At 48.2% G+C, this 14,343-nt stretch overlaps 6 protein-coding genes across 6 annotated transcripts; 3 read left to right on the forward strand and 3 right to left on the reverse strand.

Moving 5' to 3' along the window:
- Nucleotides 1-1,031: 1,031 nt before the first annotated feature.
- PEX2_032980 (MmgE/PrpD family protein) lies at nt 1,032-2,660 on the forward strand (the record flags this gene model as incomplete). Its single annotated transcript, XM_016740573.1, has 4 exons — nt 1,032-1,364; nt 1,465-1,602; nt 1,691-2,469; nt 2,528-2,660. The coding sequence occupies 4 exons, from the start codon at nt 1,032-1,034 to the stop codon at nt 2,658-2,660; spliced, it is 1,383 nt and encodes a 460-aa protein (XP_016601225.1).
- A 590-nt stretch (nt 2,661-3,250) lies between these two features.
- On the reverse strand, nt 3,251-4,187 carry PEX2_032990 (Rab family GTPase YPT6; the record flags this gene model as incomplete). The annotated part of the gene is made up of 5 exons (XM_016740574.1): nt 3,251-3,309; nt 3,371-3,773; nt 3,872-3,960; nt 4,045-4,070; nt 4,135-4,187. The coding sequence occupies 5 exons, from the start codon at nt 4,185-4,187 to the stop codon at nt 3,251-3,253; spliced, it is 630 nt and encodes a 209-aa protein (XP_016601226.1).
- Nucleotides 4,188-4,544: 357 nt separating this feature from the next.
- Nucleotides 4,545-5,395, forward strand: PEX2_033000 (H(+)-transporting V0 sector ATPase subunit c''; the record flags this gene model as incomplete). Its single annotated transcript, XM_016740575.1, has 5 exons — nt 4,545-4,602; nt 4,662-4,696; nt 4,759-4,850; nt 4,910-5,218; nt 5,287-5,395. 5 exons carry the CDS (start codon nt 4,545-4,547, stop codon nt 5,393-5,395), a joined length of 603 nt encoding a protein of 200 aa, XP_016601227.1.
- A 767-nt stretch (nt 5,396-6,162) lies between these two features.
- On the forward strand, nt 6,163-8,463 carry PEX2_033010 (bifunctional molybdopterin adenylyltransferase MobB/molybdopterin molybdotransferase MoeA family protein; the record flags this gene model as incomplete). Its single annotated transcript, XM_016740576.1, has 4 exons — nt 6,163-6,423; nt 6,476-6,516; nt 6,574-6,611; nt 6,686-8,463. The coding sequence occupies 4 exons, from the start codon at nt 6,163-6,165 to the stop codon at nt 8,461-8,463; spliced, it is 2,118 nt and encodes a 705-aa protein (XP_016601228.1).
- Nucleotides 8,464-8,809: 346 nt separating this feature from the next.
- PEX2_033020 (DDHD family phospholipase) lies at nt 8,810-11,903 on the reverse strand (the record flags this gene model as incomplete). Its single annotated transcript, XM_016740577.1, has 4 exons — nt 8,810-9,282; nt 9,357-9,494; nt 9,544-10,825; nt 10,878-11,903. 4 exons carry the CDS (start codon nt 11,901-11,903, stop codon nt 8,810-8,812), a joined length of 2,919 nt encoding a protein of 972 aa, XP_016601229.1.
- A 1,480-nt stretch (nt 11,904-13,383) lies between these two features.
- PEX2_033030 (uncharacterized protein) lies at nt 13,384-14,292 on the reverse strand (the record flags this gene model as incomplete). Its single annotated transcript, XM_016740578.1, has 5 exons — nt 13,384-13,751; nt 13,820-13,837; nt 13,889-14,025; nt 14,074-14,190; nt 14,267-14,292. 5 exons carry the CDS (start codon nt 14,290-14,292, stop codon nt 13,384-13,386), a joined length of 666 nt encoding a protein of 221 aa, XP_016601230.1.
- Between the last annotated feature and the right edge of the window lie 51 nt (nt 14,293-14,343).

A 14,343-nucleotide genomic window follows, 5' to 3' on the forward strand; every position in this document is an offset into this window, starting at 1 on the left:
TGAGAGTTGTACAGGGGACAGATGGTAGCCGGTCAAAAGGGCTAGCAGGCCATAAAGGCCACTGATTTTATTCAAAAGCAGTGACAGTGTGATTAATGAAGCACCAGTCTCTAAGCTCATCACATAGAGAAAGGACTTTGACAAAATGAGTTAGCTCCGGGGGCAATGGATAAGATTCGATCTCGACTCACCTCTGGCCGCGGAATGCGGAGAAATCGGGAAGCGAACCCCATGAGTGTGTGTTAGAGCCTCTGGCCAAGAATGTGCGTTATCGAGATGAAAATAGCGATGGAGATGTGGTTGGCTATATATACGGGCAAAGCAAGGGAAGAGGAAAAAGGCTGGGTGTATGGCACCGCAGATGGCCCAGGGGCGCCATTTCCCGGGCGATCCGCCCGTAGATCAATTTCCCAATTCCGTTTCGGATAGGATGCATCATTTCCATTTAACATAGGTTATTCACTTATTTAATGAGTTCATCTTAGATCACAGTCTAATAATTCATTCTTTTTGAATATATGTATAGATTGTATCTGGTCTAGTCAAAAAAAATCTCCATGTGGCCTTGAAGGTAATGCATAACAGAAATCCAGGTGGCTTGCCCCCTTACTTGACTAATCATTTTGTGTACTTTATGCATAGTTATTTATGCACATATTGCTGCCTGAGCCCCTAGGTATCAATATTCCTAATCAGGTATAAGTCGGCTATATGCCGTCTACTCTGTCAGCCCTGTGATCTAGTCTGTTTATAGAAATATAGAATAAATACTTTTTGATTGAAAGGCTATAGTCTGATTGATATTTTACGCAATATACTAAAACCCTTTTGTTCTATACTCTCAAATCGGCTTCATGGGCCATTTGTATACCTCGGGAAATATCTAGCTCAATCTTGGAAGAGGGGAAGTATATAAATGACCAATGTGCCTTACCCGTATTTGCCCCGCATATATTTGGAGGTAGAACGTGGAGTTAGTATTAAGTCATTTCAATTATTCTGTCATATAACCTCTCTAGAGAATCTGCGCAATGACTACCTCATCGAGCCAAGAAACAAGAACTCATCGACTGGTCAAATGGGCTGCCGACCTCAAGTACAACGACATTCCTGACGATGTGGTCCAACGCACCAAGGATTTCTTCCTAGATACACTGGGCTGTGCCATAGCCGGTCGTAGCCACCCCGCTGTTTCTGCAATGGTGCGCTTTGCAGCTCAAATGGGTCCCCCTAGTGGGAAGAGCGAACTAATTGATGGCTCCCAAACTCTCACTACTAGTCCAGCATTTGCTAGTCTGATCAATGCTGCTGCATCCCATGTGGTCGAGCAGGATGATCTGCACAATCGAAGTATCATGCATCCAGTGAGTCTTGCCTCTGTTCTTATTGTGCTCGTTGCGCCTCAAGGCCCGCTATCAACGCATGCAGCATATGTTGACCGACACAATGCTTATTTGACTATAGGCAACTGTGATTTTCCCAGCTGCGCTTGCAGTATCCCAAGATATTGGGGCAAGTGGAGAAGATTTCATCACTGCTTGCGTGGTTGGCTACGAGGTCGGTTGTCGCGTTGGAGAGTATCTGGGGAAGAGCCATTACGAGGTAAGCTTCATTAGGTCTATTTGAGTATCTTCATACCAGCAACCATAGGTATAGCCGGCTAGTGTTCAACTATTAACTTGTATTATAGAAATTTCATACCACCGCGACAGGGGGAGTCATTGGAGTTGCAGCAGCTGTAGCCCACCTTCTAAAGCTTGATGCAAACGAGACATTATCAGCTGTCGGTACAGCTGGAACTCAAGCCGCAGGATTATGGCAATTCTTGATGGATGCAACGCACTCAAAACAAGTGCACACAGCAAAGGCCTGCTTCGACGGTATATTCGCTGCCTATTCTGCTCGTGATAGACTTCTAGGCCCAGGGGATATCTTGGAAGGACCGCGTGCAATGGGAGCTGCTTTAGTTCCCGGCAAAACAAACCCAGAAGCAATTGACGAGAATCTGGGTAAGGATTTTGCCGTTGTTCGTTCGAGCTTCAAATGGCACGCATCTTGTCGACACACACATCCTAGCGTTGACGCACTGCTGAACCTGATGGCCAAGAAGAAGGTTTCTTTTGACGATATCGACTCTGTCCTTGTTCCCACATACCAAGCTGCTATTAATGTACTTGGCCTAAGTGGGAATGGCGACACAGTTCACCAGAGCAAGTTCTCAATGGGCTTTGTACTCGCCATTGCGGCGAAGAAAGGCCAAGCTATGATAACCGACTTTACTGAAGCTGATCTGACAGATGCCTCTCTGCGTGGATTCCAGAATCGAGTAAAGATGGAATACAATGCGGAAATTGATTCTCAGTTCCCAGAGAGGTGGCAAGGAACTGTCATTGTTACATGCAAGTCCGGGAAAACTTTCACGGAATCAGTCACATTTGCAAAGGGAGACCCGGAGCTTCCCTTGACAAGGTACGCTTTTCATATTCCAAATAGACGATACAATTAAGTGCTGAAATGAAACCCCTAGGTCTGAAATTGAGGCAAAAACTCACGCGCTTGCCAAATATGGTGGAATCACCGACACGAGCAAGGTCGACTCCTTAATCAAGAGAGCGTGGAATCTGGAGCGCGAGACGGATGTCAAGGGGTTTGTCTTCTAAAACTTGCCTTTAAAGTCATCGGATAGATATAAAAAGTGCCATGGACACATTGGAATTCCATCAAGATGTAGTATACTTGTGACGGACGAAGCGAAGTATGCCTACTTTTGGTAAGAATACCAGTTTGTCTGTGTTTTAAATAGTTAAGCTAATGGATATGATAGTGTCGAGTTCATGTTTCATTGGCGCCGGCTATGCGGTGCGTTACCTAGAAGGGAAATGCCATATTATACAGTTTCATGAATTAGAGTATATCAGGCATATCAGACACGTTAGCCAATGCTGCCAGAGCGGTAATCAGAAGACCCCAAGGAAGTCAAGCGAAGCAACTTCAACTGCCACAAAAAAAACGTATGATGCTGGTTAAACGGAAATCAAAACACCTTGTCTCCTCCCACGAGCTCGGAAAATAAACTGGATACAACCGCATTCGGCACTGAAAGATCTAGACACGCGCTATCGACTCAAGGAGCGAGCAAAGGAAAGAAGAAACATGTACATCTTCGAAAATTGTAGGATATCATGGACAGCCTCGACTTCATCGAGGCAGGGCACTTAGGGACGGGGTAATGTATGCAGGGGAACGAATCTTAACAGGCACAGCCGTCGTTGCTGGTGGTCTCCTTGGGATTAATGTTGACATCAATCACTAAGAGAGAGTTTATCGTCAGTATGAGGAGTCGGTGGATAAAACACGAGAATTAACATACTTGTGCTCTCGCCTTGTTTGGCTTCGCCTTCCATTCCAGGAAGAGCCTGAGCGATTCTCCGGAAAAGCTGCTTTACATTATGCCCGACCTTCGCACTGGTCTCGATGAACATCAATCCGTTTTTCTTTGCCTCTTCCTCGCCCTGTGCAGTGGTGACTTCCCGCTTATCGTTCAAATCGGTCTTGTTGCCCACGAGCACAATAATCACATCATTCCCACGCTCTCCGCGCACATCATCAATCCATTTTCGCGTGTTTTGGAAAGATTTAGCATTCGAAATATCATAGACCACCACGGCAACGCTCGAGTCTCGGATGTAGGAAGGAATCAGGGAACGGAATCGCTCCTGGCCGGCGGTATCCCAAAGCTGAAGACGGACAGTCCGATCCTCAAGGTACATAGTCTAGATACGATGGTAAGCCCTGATGTTTGCGAATAGATAGCTTCTCGGGGCAATGCCCAATGAATTGGAACCCTTGTGCGGGGTATAATGTGGCGTACCTTGGACAAAAAGTCGATGCCAATAGTTGCTTGGTATGTGTTGTCGAACGAGTCATACATGAACCGAGTGATCAATGATGTCTTGCCGACTGTAGTGATGTTAGAAATGTTATGCTAGACTCTCGTTGACTAGAGCGCATGTGGTAAGAGGTATGGAGTGATGAGACACATACCACTCTGTTCGCCTAGGAAGACCAGCCTACATATCACCATTAGCAACCGCATTCATGCCTAATTCCACACTGCGCCGTCCCAATTCTTACTTGAACTTCTTCAAGGGGTTCGAATACGACCCAACCCCGGAGGTAGACGCCATTGTCACGGAGATGTTGATGCGGTTGAAATTCAGGGGTAGTAAAGCGGCGCGGAATGAGGTCAAGAATTTGCGACTGTGGAAAAGACACAAGAATAAGGCAGATGAGAATATAGAAGGTTAAAACAAGTGTCTCCCCTTGAAAGCACAGTAAAGGCAGTTGGAAACAGGTGGTCCAACACGTCCGGGGAAGCACAGCGCAAGGTCACCGCCCAAACGGAGCAGTTAATCCGCTCCGACCACCGAGTCCCCCATCACCCGCTTCCATCCCAGAGCTTCAGCTACCTTATCGGCTGCGTTTTACGTCTGCGATCATCTTGACCTTTTAATTCATTCGTCATCAGGCTTATAGAGGTCGCCATGGCTTACCTCTACCCGGCCGGTGTCTCCACCATCGCTCTCATCGTGGTGGGATTGTGTACGTTTCAATGAATCCGAGGTGCGATCTGTCAGCTAATGAGAGTGTCTGGATTCTAGATCTGCTTTTCCACGGAGAGGGAGAAGCGTTCAATGTATGGAGCTCACGCTAAATAAAACGATTTGCCCAGACGTTTACTAACCTGACACGTATTAGGTCGGCCGTTTCCTTGAGGAAGTTTCTCCTTATGCTTGGGCAAATTTCGGAATCGCTTCGTGTATCGGCTTCTCAGTTGTTGGCGCAGGATGGTAAGAAAACTCCTGTTAACTTAACCCGACACCGCGATATTGACAGCATGGTTACTTAGGGGTATCTTCCTTACCGGCTCATCGATTGTTGGCGGCGGTGTCCGAGCACCCCGTATTCGCACCAAGAACTTGATCTCTATCATTTTCTGTGAAGTTGTCGCTATCTATGGTGTTATCATGGCCATTGTCTTCTCCTCAAAGCTCAGCCAGGTACCGGAAGGCGGAATTCACACCTCTAGCAACTACTACACTGGATATGCGGTCTTCTGGGGAGGAATCACAGTCGGTATCTGCAATCTTATTTGCGGTATCTCCGTTGGTATCAATGGAAGTGGTGCTGCCCTAGCCGATGCAGCCGACCCCAGCCTGTAGGTGATCCTCGCAGTATTGTTGATATGATATTTAGGGCTGTCACTGACATTATTTTCATTTTCAGATTCGTCAAGATTCTTGTCGTCGAGATTTTCAGCTCAGTCCTGGGTCTTTTCGGTTTGATTGTCGGCCTTCTTGTGGCCCAAAAGGCGTCGGTGTTGGAGGCGGCCTGAAATTGAGCCTTTTAGAGAGAAGAGCTTCAACTTTGGGCGGCAAACAGATATCGGCAACTGGAAACATATGCCCCAGGCGATCCGATTCGTCTATTTATTCTCGATTTCATAGTTCATGTTCATGTTTCGATATACACCGCATTGGGGCGTCTGGGGTCGACCACGTAGAGCCATTTTGGTTTTGCTGAATTGCATCAATGATCCGGAGATCATATGTATCAGATTTGAGGCCGCGTGAGCTAGTTATAGCTTGTTACACTAGGGATATGAACAAATATTTGTAGAAATCGCTATCAGATGAAATCACTTTCACTATCTACTACATGTAGTAGTGTATATTAACTAAGCCTAGCTTTTGACAACCTTACTGGAGTTTACATGGCAACTTGTTATTTAAACTCGATTAAAAGCCAATCTACATGTAATTAGATATACTCTTTAGTTCCCCAATGTAATTGGGTTAAATTGATTGAGGTTGCACTCAAGCCTGGTTTTCAAGGCTGGGCGTACAAGGACCTCGGGATAATTCGTATCAAATGAATATGAACATCTGGGCAAAAGACTAGCCTTTCGAAAATGACTACGATCGGCGCATAAGAAAAGCAGCATTGGCACTGGTTTCACTAATTGCACTAATTCCCACTGTAATTCCATTGTAATTCCACTAATTTAAGTCGGGGTTTGGCGATAGTCCGATGTTTTTCCCTTAAACAGAACTTCCCCCACCGAACATCCACTTCCCCAGACTTCTATGCACAACGCACATCATGGAGACCAAACTTAAAGCCGCAATCCTGATTGTCTCAGACACTGCCTCGAAAGACCCCGCTTCTGACAAGGTTGTCGATGTACTTACGCCTATCTTGGCCGCAGAGGGGAAATGGGAAACCCCCGCATTCAGGATCGTCCCGGACAGTGTGACGGAGATCCAGCAGTCGATATACGACTGGGCCGACGGCCCTAATTGGTACAATCTCATCCTACTTAGTGGGGGAACTGGATTTGCCATCAAGGACAACACCCCCGAAGTTTGTGATTCTGATATGCTTGACCGTTGCCTTATGCTCATGACATCACTAGGCCGTGTCTCCCCTAATCCAACGCCATGCGCCGGGACTAGTGTGAGTTGGATACCCTGGCTGCCACATTGACGCTAGTAAACTAACCAAGACTTCAAGACACGGCATGATTGCTGCCTCTTTGAAAGTAACCCCCTGTGAGCATGACATCAGGGGCGCTGCCATGGCGCCTCTCTTTGACTATATTTACTTCAGCTAACCCCCCGCACAGTTGCTATGATGGCCAGACCAGTTGCTGGTGTTCGTAATAAGACTTTGATTATTACATTACCCGGTTCACCCAAAGGAGCAATGGAGAACCTCGATGCTGTTGTTAAGCTTCTTCCACATGCCTGTCTACAGTCTGCTGGGGCCAATTCGCGCGACCTCCATGCTGGCGGCGTGAAGAAGCTGGAGTCAGAGGCTGGTGTTGCTGATCAACAACACCACCACCATAATCACCACCATCATTGTCACAACCATGGACATGGGCATAAGGCCCCAAAAGCGCATACGTCGCCGTCAGAGAGACCACAGTCCAACGACCCTAGCGCAGGCCCTAACCGGCGCTATCGCTCCTCGCCCTACCCGATGCTGTCTGTAGATGAAGCTCTTCAGCGAATCAATGAGCAAACTCCCGAGCCAGAAGTCGTCGAGGTCCCAGTTACCACATCCTTGATTGGCTCGGTGATAGCCGAAGACGTCTACGCCGGAGAGGCCGTGCCAGCATATCGAGCTAGTGTCGTCGATGGCTATGCTGTCATTGCACCAGATTCTAGCGCCACTGGCCAGTCCACGAAGGGGATATTCCCCGTAGCATCAATTACCCATGCCAATGTCGGCGGGAATCTAGAGCCATTGCAACCGGGGACTATCGCTAGAATTACCACTGGCGCTCCTCTCCCCCCAAACGCGAATGCCGTAGTCATGGTCGAGGATACGATCTTAGACTCGTGCACACCTGACGGCAAGGAAGAAGCGACAGTCGAAATCCTCACCGATGATATTGAGCCCGGCGAGAATGTGCGCGAGCCTGGCAGCGATGTTGCATTAGGCTCCAAAATCGTCGCCCGCGGGGACCTCATATCTCCCGTCGGCGGAGAGATTGGCTTACTGGCATCAACGGGCACCAAGACTGTCAAAGTCTTCCGGAAACCACGCGTGGGCGTTTTGAGCACCGGCGACGAGCTCGTGGAACATAATGACCCGCGAGCTCTCACAGGCGGCCAAATCCGCGACTCCAACCGCCCATCTCTTCTCTCATGCTTGAACTCATGGGGGTTTGAAACCGTCGACCTCGGCATCGCTCGCGACACACCTGCCAGCGAGCTTGAGCATGCCCTCCGCGACTCTCTCCGCGGTGTAGGTCGAGCTTCTGCCAGCGTCGACGTGATAATCACAACCGGCGGCGTTTCAATGGGCGAGCTCGACCTCCTCAAGCCGACAATTGAGCGCTCCCTCGGCGGCACCATCCACTTCGGCCGCGTTGCCATGAAACCCGGCAAACCAACCACCTTCGCAACCGTCCCTTTCAAACCAACCGGCGACGCCACATCCTCTCAGCAGGAGCGTCAATCAAAACTCATATTCTCGCTCCCCGGAAACCCGGCCTCCGCCCTCGTCACTCTCAACCTGTTTGTTCTCCCCTCGCTGCATAAGCTCACTGGCCTTGGTCACAGCTCCCAGGCACTTAGCTCTAAGCCTTGGCTCGCGCCACAGCTTGGTCTCCCGCGCGTTGCCGTCGTCCTGACACATCACTTCCCGCTTGATCCCAAGCGCACGGAGTACCACCGTGCTGTGGTTACAGCATCGCGCTCAGATGGTCGACTGTATGCGACGAGCACCGGGGTGGAAGGTGCCGGACAGCGGTCTTCGAAGGTTGGCAGTTTGGCTAAAGCAAATGCCTTGGTCGTTCTACGGGTAGGACGGGGCGTTGGTATCAAGGGTGAGATTGTGGAGGCTTTGTTGATGGGGGATGTTCATGGCTCGGACACCCGGGTCATTTGCTAGAGACGTGACACGATATATGATTTATGCCCAGACGGAGACTGAGTCCCCTGCAAACTGCCTGTAATTTGGTACCTTATCTGTCTGTCTCTGAGATTTGTGCATTTCCTGCCCTTCTTGTCTTGTCTTCACATTTTCTCAATCCCCTTTTTGAACAGACGATATACGGCCAACAGCTGTAAGTTTCTCTCTTCGAAGAGAATAAAAACACATTGTAGTTTTATATGTAACGAGCCAAGTTGTATGTTTGTATGCAAATATTACAACTACGCAAGGTACCTATTCTATCTCTAGAGCACAAAATCAACATCAAAGCTATGGTGAAGTAATAGATAGCCCGACAATAGAATCACCCTTTCGAATACTTCCATCCCTTCTTCTTCTCAGACCGGAAAGCAAGCAGCGTTCCTTCTCTCCCCTGCTTTCTCGCAATCTCCACAACCAAGAACCGCACAAAATCACCCAGTGTCCAGTAACTGCTATGCGCGCTCAGCATGTTGAGGTACTGGATATTCAACGGGCCGCCACCACCAGAAAGATAATAATCAATTTGACCGTTGTCATTGAGTAGAAGCATGCGCTTTTCAGCGATCTCTTCGCGGGTGAAGTCGTGAGTCTCGAGCTCGACATTGGATGGGAGCTTGGAGACTGCTGCGGGGCGGGTAGGGGCTGTGGAGGACAATAATGTTGACGGGGTTGAGCTCCAGCGGAAGACGCTTCCGAAGGATTGCCAGAAAGTGGAGGTGGAGCTGGGGATAGAGCCCATTTTGAGAGAATTAGAGAGGTCTGAGTCTACTGTTGCATTTACTCGGTACGCAATCGCTGGAATCGGTTGTTAATATAAAAGACAAAGAGGATGCGGAAGATCGGTTGGGAAGCTTAGGCAATTCACTTACGGTCAGTTGTGTGCATGATATTGTAGAGATTGTCTACGGCGAGGCAGCCATATTGACCCGCTTCACCGGCAACGCCACGAAGTAAATCGTCGCCTTCGCTGCCTGGCTTTTCTCTGCCTTTTCGAGGAAGAAGACTAGCTGGGAGGATGTTAGATACAAGATAGAATAATGTAACAGTCAAACATACCCTTGTTGAGAAGTAGGAAGAAGCCAACTGGACTTCCGCAGAGGAAGAGATGTCTAGTATCAAACTCGAAAATGTCGCTGTGTAAAGCCGTATTGGAAAAGTCAAACCGAGGAACATGTGTTGGTTGATTGCTGAGAATATCCACAGCCATCACGCTTCCGAGTGAATGAGCGATGAGATGTACACGGCCGTGGTCTTGGAACCCTGGGTTGTTTTTGCACCAGAGGCGATATACACGGTTCGCTTCTCTAATGACCGCCTTGACCATCTTCGGTTTGTGGTGGGACAGATAGTAAGGGATGTCAAGCATCACATCACTAATCAGGGATCGGATAGCGGGAAGAGTCTGGGGCGTGATATCTGCAAGAGAAAAGTTGTTGCTAGCTGGGTCTTCGATGCCAGACTCAACATCGGGGTCATCCAATGACAAGTTAGTGCGCCAATTCACAGGAAGAACCATGATTCCCCCATGATCCTGGCGCACATGCGGCCAGACAGGTTCGTTATTGAGCTCCATGTTCACCTCTCGCCGAAACGCATTGATGGCATGAGTGAAGTGGAAGCTTTCCATCCTCTCCGATAACTTTTGCCCGATGCCGTGGATAACAAGAACCAAGTCGGTTGGAGGTGGTCGCGACTCTTCCATCTTGCATGCATAGCAGATTTGTTCACCCCGCGCAGAAGGACTTTTCAACTGAGTCTTGCGGATATAATGGCGCACATCGATGGGATTGGGCTTTGATGGGTGCAGTTGTTCCCATAATTTTCGACTAAAGCCGCGAATCACTGGTATGCCTATCTGACGGCCTTTCCTTATTGCACCAAGGGGACGTCGTCCTCTCGACACCGAGGGAAGTAAGCTGGGGCGAAGGACTTGGGCATTTGTTGCATCGACATAGATGGCACTAGATGTGAGGTACGCCTTGATACTCTCAGATTGAACAGAGGTGCCGCCTGCAGCTCGATTTTCGTCAAATGTTAAGGGATCCTCTGCCTCATCCACAGGCAAATCACTACCATGTGGCGCTTGTGCAGTTGTAGGCCGACTGTATTGTTTGGTCCACAGAGGATGAACAACTTTCAACTCGGCATCGGCCCCGTTTTCCACGCAACTATTCAGTTCATCTTGCCAAGTGTCACTCCATGGCTTCAAGTAAACGTAGCCTTCCTCCAATTTGTTCGCAAGTTCAGTCTCAACAGGCAACATGGTATTCTTGTAGAACCAAGTAGCCCGGACCACACTTGATATGTCCTGGAGGGGGCTCCAGTAGATAGGTTTCATCTATAAAAAGGTGTTATTACAATTCAGAGCCGAGCATAGAAAGTGTACTCACCTTGAGATTTGGTAACTCGACCAGATGAAGTCGTGAGACACCGACTGGAATCTTTGACTGTGTGTTTGGCTCCTCTGTCCTCTCCCTCTGAGAGTCCTGGGTCAATTGATCTAGGCTCACAGTCGTTCTGAGGCCCGAAGGTTTCGGGGCACTTCGAGAAGTAGTACTGGTTCGGAGTTCCGCCTGCCATTCGCCTCCTTCTCTCGACGAAGACGACTCAAGTGAGCGACCAAGTGGCGTTTGGGGCTGAGATATCGGCGCCCGTATAAAAGGAGAGCCACTCATGCTTGCATCGTGAGAACGATCGGCTCGTAAACTTCCACTATCTTCGTCGCCTTCTTCCACATTCCCGGCCTCCAGCGGAGAATTGCTTCTCCTTTTAGTTGCACTGGACTCATTGATCGAAGACGAGCGCGCTCTTTTCCGATCGATGGCAATTTCTCTCGGAGTGTCGTTTTTGAACCTATCACCCACTGGAGAGTCCAAGCGATTTTCCTTCCCGAGTTCTCGGGTTCGTATTCCAACACTGCCGGTAGCAAAAGTGAGGTGACTCTTGTGACTGCGAGAGGGTAGGTCATCCGGGAACAATGGAGGGTTGCTCAGAGTGCTTCCTCTACTGCCAACTAATGAGGGATCCTCTTGGTTGGCTGCCTTGGGGCTTTCGACATTTGAAACCGATTCATGACCAGGCACAGCTATCCCAGGGGGCCCTGTCGATGTATTTGGCCTGGATTTGTGGTTCCCAGCGAATTTGGCCTTTCTCGCTTCCCGTAGATCATGCCAAGCTTCCTCTAAGGCGATGTTATCCCTGGCCGAGAATGGCGTGGGAGGAAGTCTCTCATTGCCGGTACCCTGGCTTGCAGGTGGAGGCAGAGGAGCCAGTGGATCATCGATCGGCAATGATGAGATATAGAAGAACTGTGACCGGATCTCTGGTGGTGATGGAAGCAATTGAAATCTAGTGAGGTCCTGCTCTTCATCCACAAGAAGGCAACTCGGACCGTAGGTGTGGATCGGGCCCGCCATTCGGATATTTGTACGGAGTACGGAGTCGGCCCCCTGTGTTTGAGCTGGTATTGATCTCCACTCCCTAATATGGAGGCTAAAAGCGGGATGTATCGACGGTCATTGGGGGCCGAACTGTTACAGTCCACAGCAATTTCTGTCGGAAACACCCGCACACAGGTTATGATAATTTACAAGAGGTGGTTCAAGAACTTCGTGAAAGGCAGAGCGGTGACTGCCTGGCACCCGTGATCCTAAAAGCCGATGACGTCGCCCCACGTGTTTCGTGTACAACTTCACTTTTCGGCTTTTTCCCTTTTGACATACTTATCTTGTACTCAGTACTCAGTACTCCATACGTAACATGTCCATGCATGTTAAATTAAGATCGTCAATTAGTTCAATCACCGATGATTGATAAACGCCAAGTTATGTGGCCTGGAATATCGGAATACTACTTGGTAATTTGATGGTTGCATTCAGTCTAATACATCCATGGATGTATTGACTCGTGTTAGATGACTCTTAAAATACCTAGGTAAGTCTCAAATTTACCATGTCCATTGATCATTATGATGATGAAAAGTGATCGACTTATGATCATGACTTTTGCCTTGAGGGAAGGGGAACAAAGAACTACATAAGTGGAGATCATGTACTCCGTAGATTCCCATCGAAAAGCTCCTTTTCCTTCAAATATCACCAAGTTGCCGATTTAGTCAAACTGCTCTACTTTGCCAACGGAGGAAATTGTCAGTCATACCCATGTCTTGAGGGATACAGCTAACGCCTTTGGGGGGGGATCATTAAATCTTGAAGCCCTTTCAGAATGTCTACATATACGTGCAGTGTCCACGATGAAGACTTTGGGAGTATGGAAGGTGCGATTGAGCACATACGTAGTCGTCATGTTACATTTATCAAGCGACCTGGACGCGTAGGATGTTCAGATAGTCATGGACATATCTGGTATTGCTTTGATTCAGCCGGCGCTATGTGGAGCCATCTCAAAAGTTGCCACGTCGATTTATTGAGTTTTTATGATGTTAGCTAAAAGAAAATTTGGTGTTCATTGGAGGAGGCAATTCAACCTGCCACTATACGGCAGATTCTCACGTGGTATCTTACCATCCCATAGTCTTTGACCAGAGCACAATGGCTAGTGATTATTTCTTCTCCTTTGGTTATTTTTAAGGCTACAAATGCATTGAAAGCCCTTTACTCTGAGATTAATTAAAATGGTTTTGTAAAAGAGAGCGAGAATGCGAATTATGTGCATTTTGGTGATCGGGGTTCATGTTACTAAATGCACTAAGTCAAGTATGCTTCCTATCGAGCCCCATCTGTGAATTCAAAGAGATTTGCTGTCGCCAGGTACCAGATCCATGTCGATTGACAGGGTATTCATCAGGTATAGCCTTGCAGATGTCTCCCCCGCGAACATATATTTAATATTGATCAGATGTACGTATTCCACATATACCCCGAGGTTGATGAGACTTCATTTAGCCGAGTCCGCCTCATTCAAGCCGTCGTGCTCTTTGGGACCAGAAGATCCAATCTCATACACCTCGTTATTTGGGGGTACAGTTTGTCTGCCCGATGATCCAATTTCATACAGCCCACCGGGCTTCGTCGGTGCTGGAGCGTATGGGGCTTCATAAATTTCCTCCTTTCTGTCCCCGAAGTACGCTGCGATTTTCTTGCGCAGGAAGAAAGCTGCGAGCAGAGCGACCGCTGCAATGCCTCCGATCACAATACCCGCGATCGCACCACCAGAAAGCGAAGAACTGCCAGAGGCAGTGCTTGGTGCTCTCGCTGGTGGGTCAATTGATGGTGTACTCTTGCTGATAGAAGTAGTAGTAGCCTCTATATGGAGGTTAGACAAATCTTAAGACGAATCGTCTTGGTTTAGACAATCATTGTGAGAAACCTACCCGATGAAGTGACAGTAGCTGAAAATATTAGAATGTATTCGATATACCAATGAGCTATTCAGGACTCACCAGTGGTTGATGTAGGAAGTACTCGATATATGGTGTCATAGAACCAGTATTCGCCGCACATGTATCTTGAGGCTATAGGTGTTCCAAGTGGTGATGTCTCGGCAATAGTCATAGTGATACAAGAGGCAGTAGAGATGCTAGTTTGAGGTTAGAAATTGTTTGACAAAACGATCTAAGGCACATACCATGTATTATCTCCACCATTGTCGTATTGGAGAACATTGCTTTCACAGGCTGTAGCAAGAGCAGTGGAAGATGCAGGCAAACAGTCGGCAAATGTGCCAGAGATGGAAAATGTTTGACTGGGCGAGCAATTAATTGGCGATGCTTGAACTTGAAGTTAATACGGTCGTCCAAACTAGCAGGAGGTTAGCGAACCTTTTCCATTCCCGACTGGGTACCATCCTTGGAATTCTGGATTTTGTGTAGCTGTCGTTGCCTTGGAATCACTAAGA

The sequence above is a fragment of the Penicillium expansum genome, assembly GCF_000769745.1.
Source record: "Penicillium expansum strain MD-8 chromosome Unknown contig102, whole genome shotgun sequence".
Taxonomy (NCBI): domain Eukaryota; kingdom Fungi; phylum Ascomycota; class Eurotiomycetes; order Eurotiales; family Aspergillaceae; genus Penicillium; species Penicillium expansum.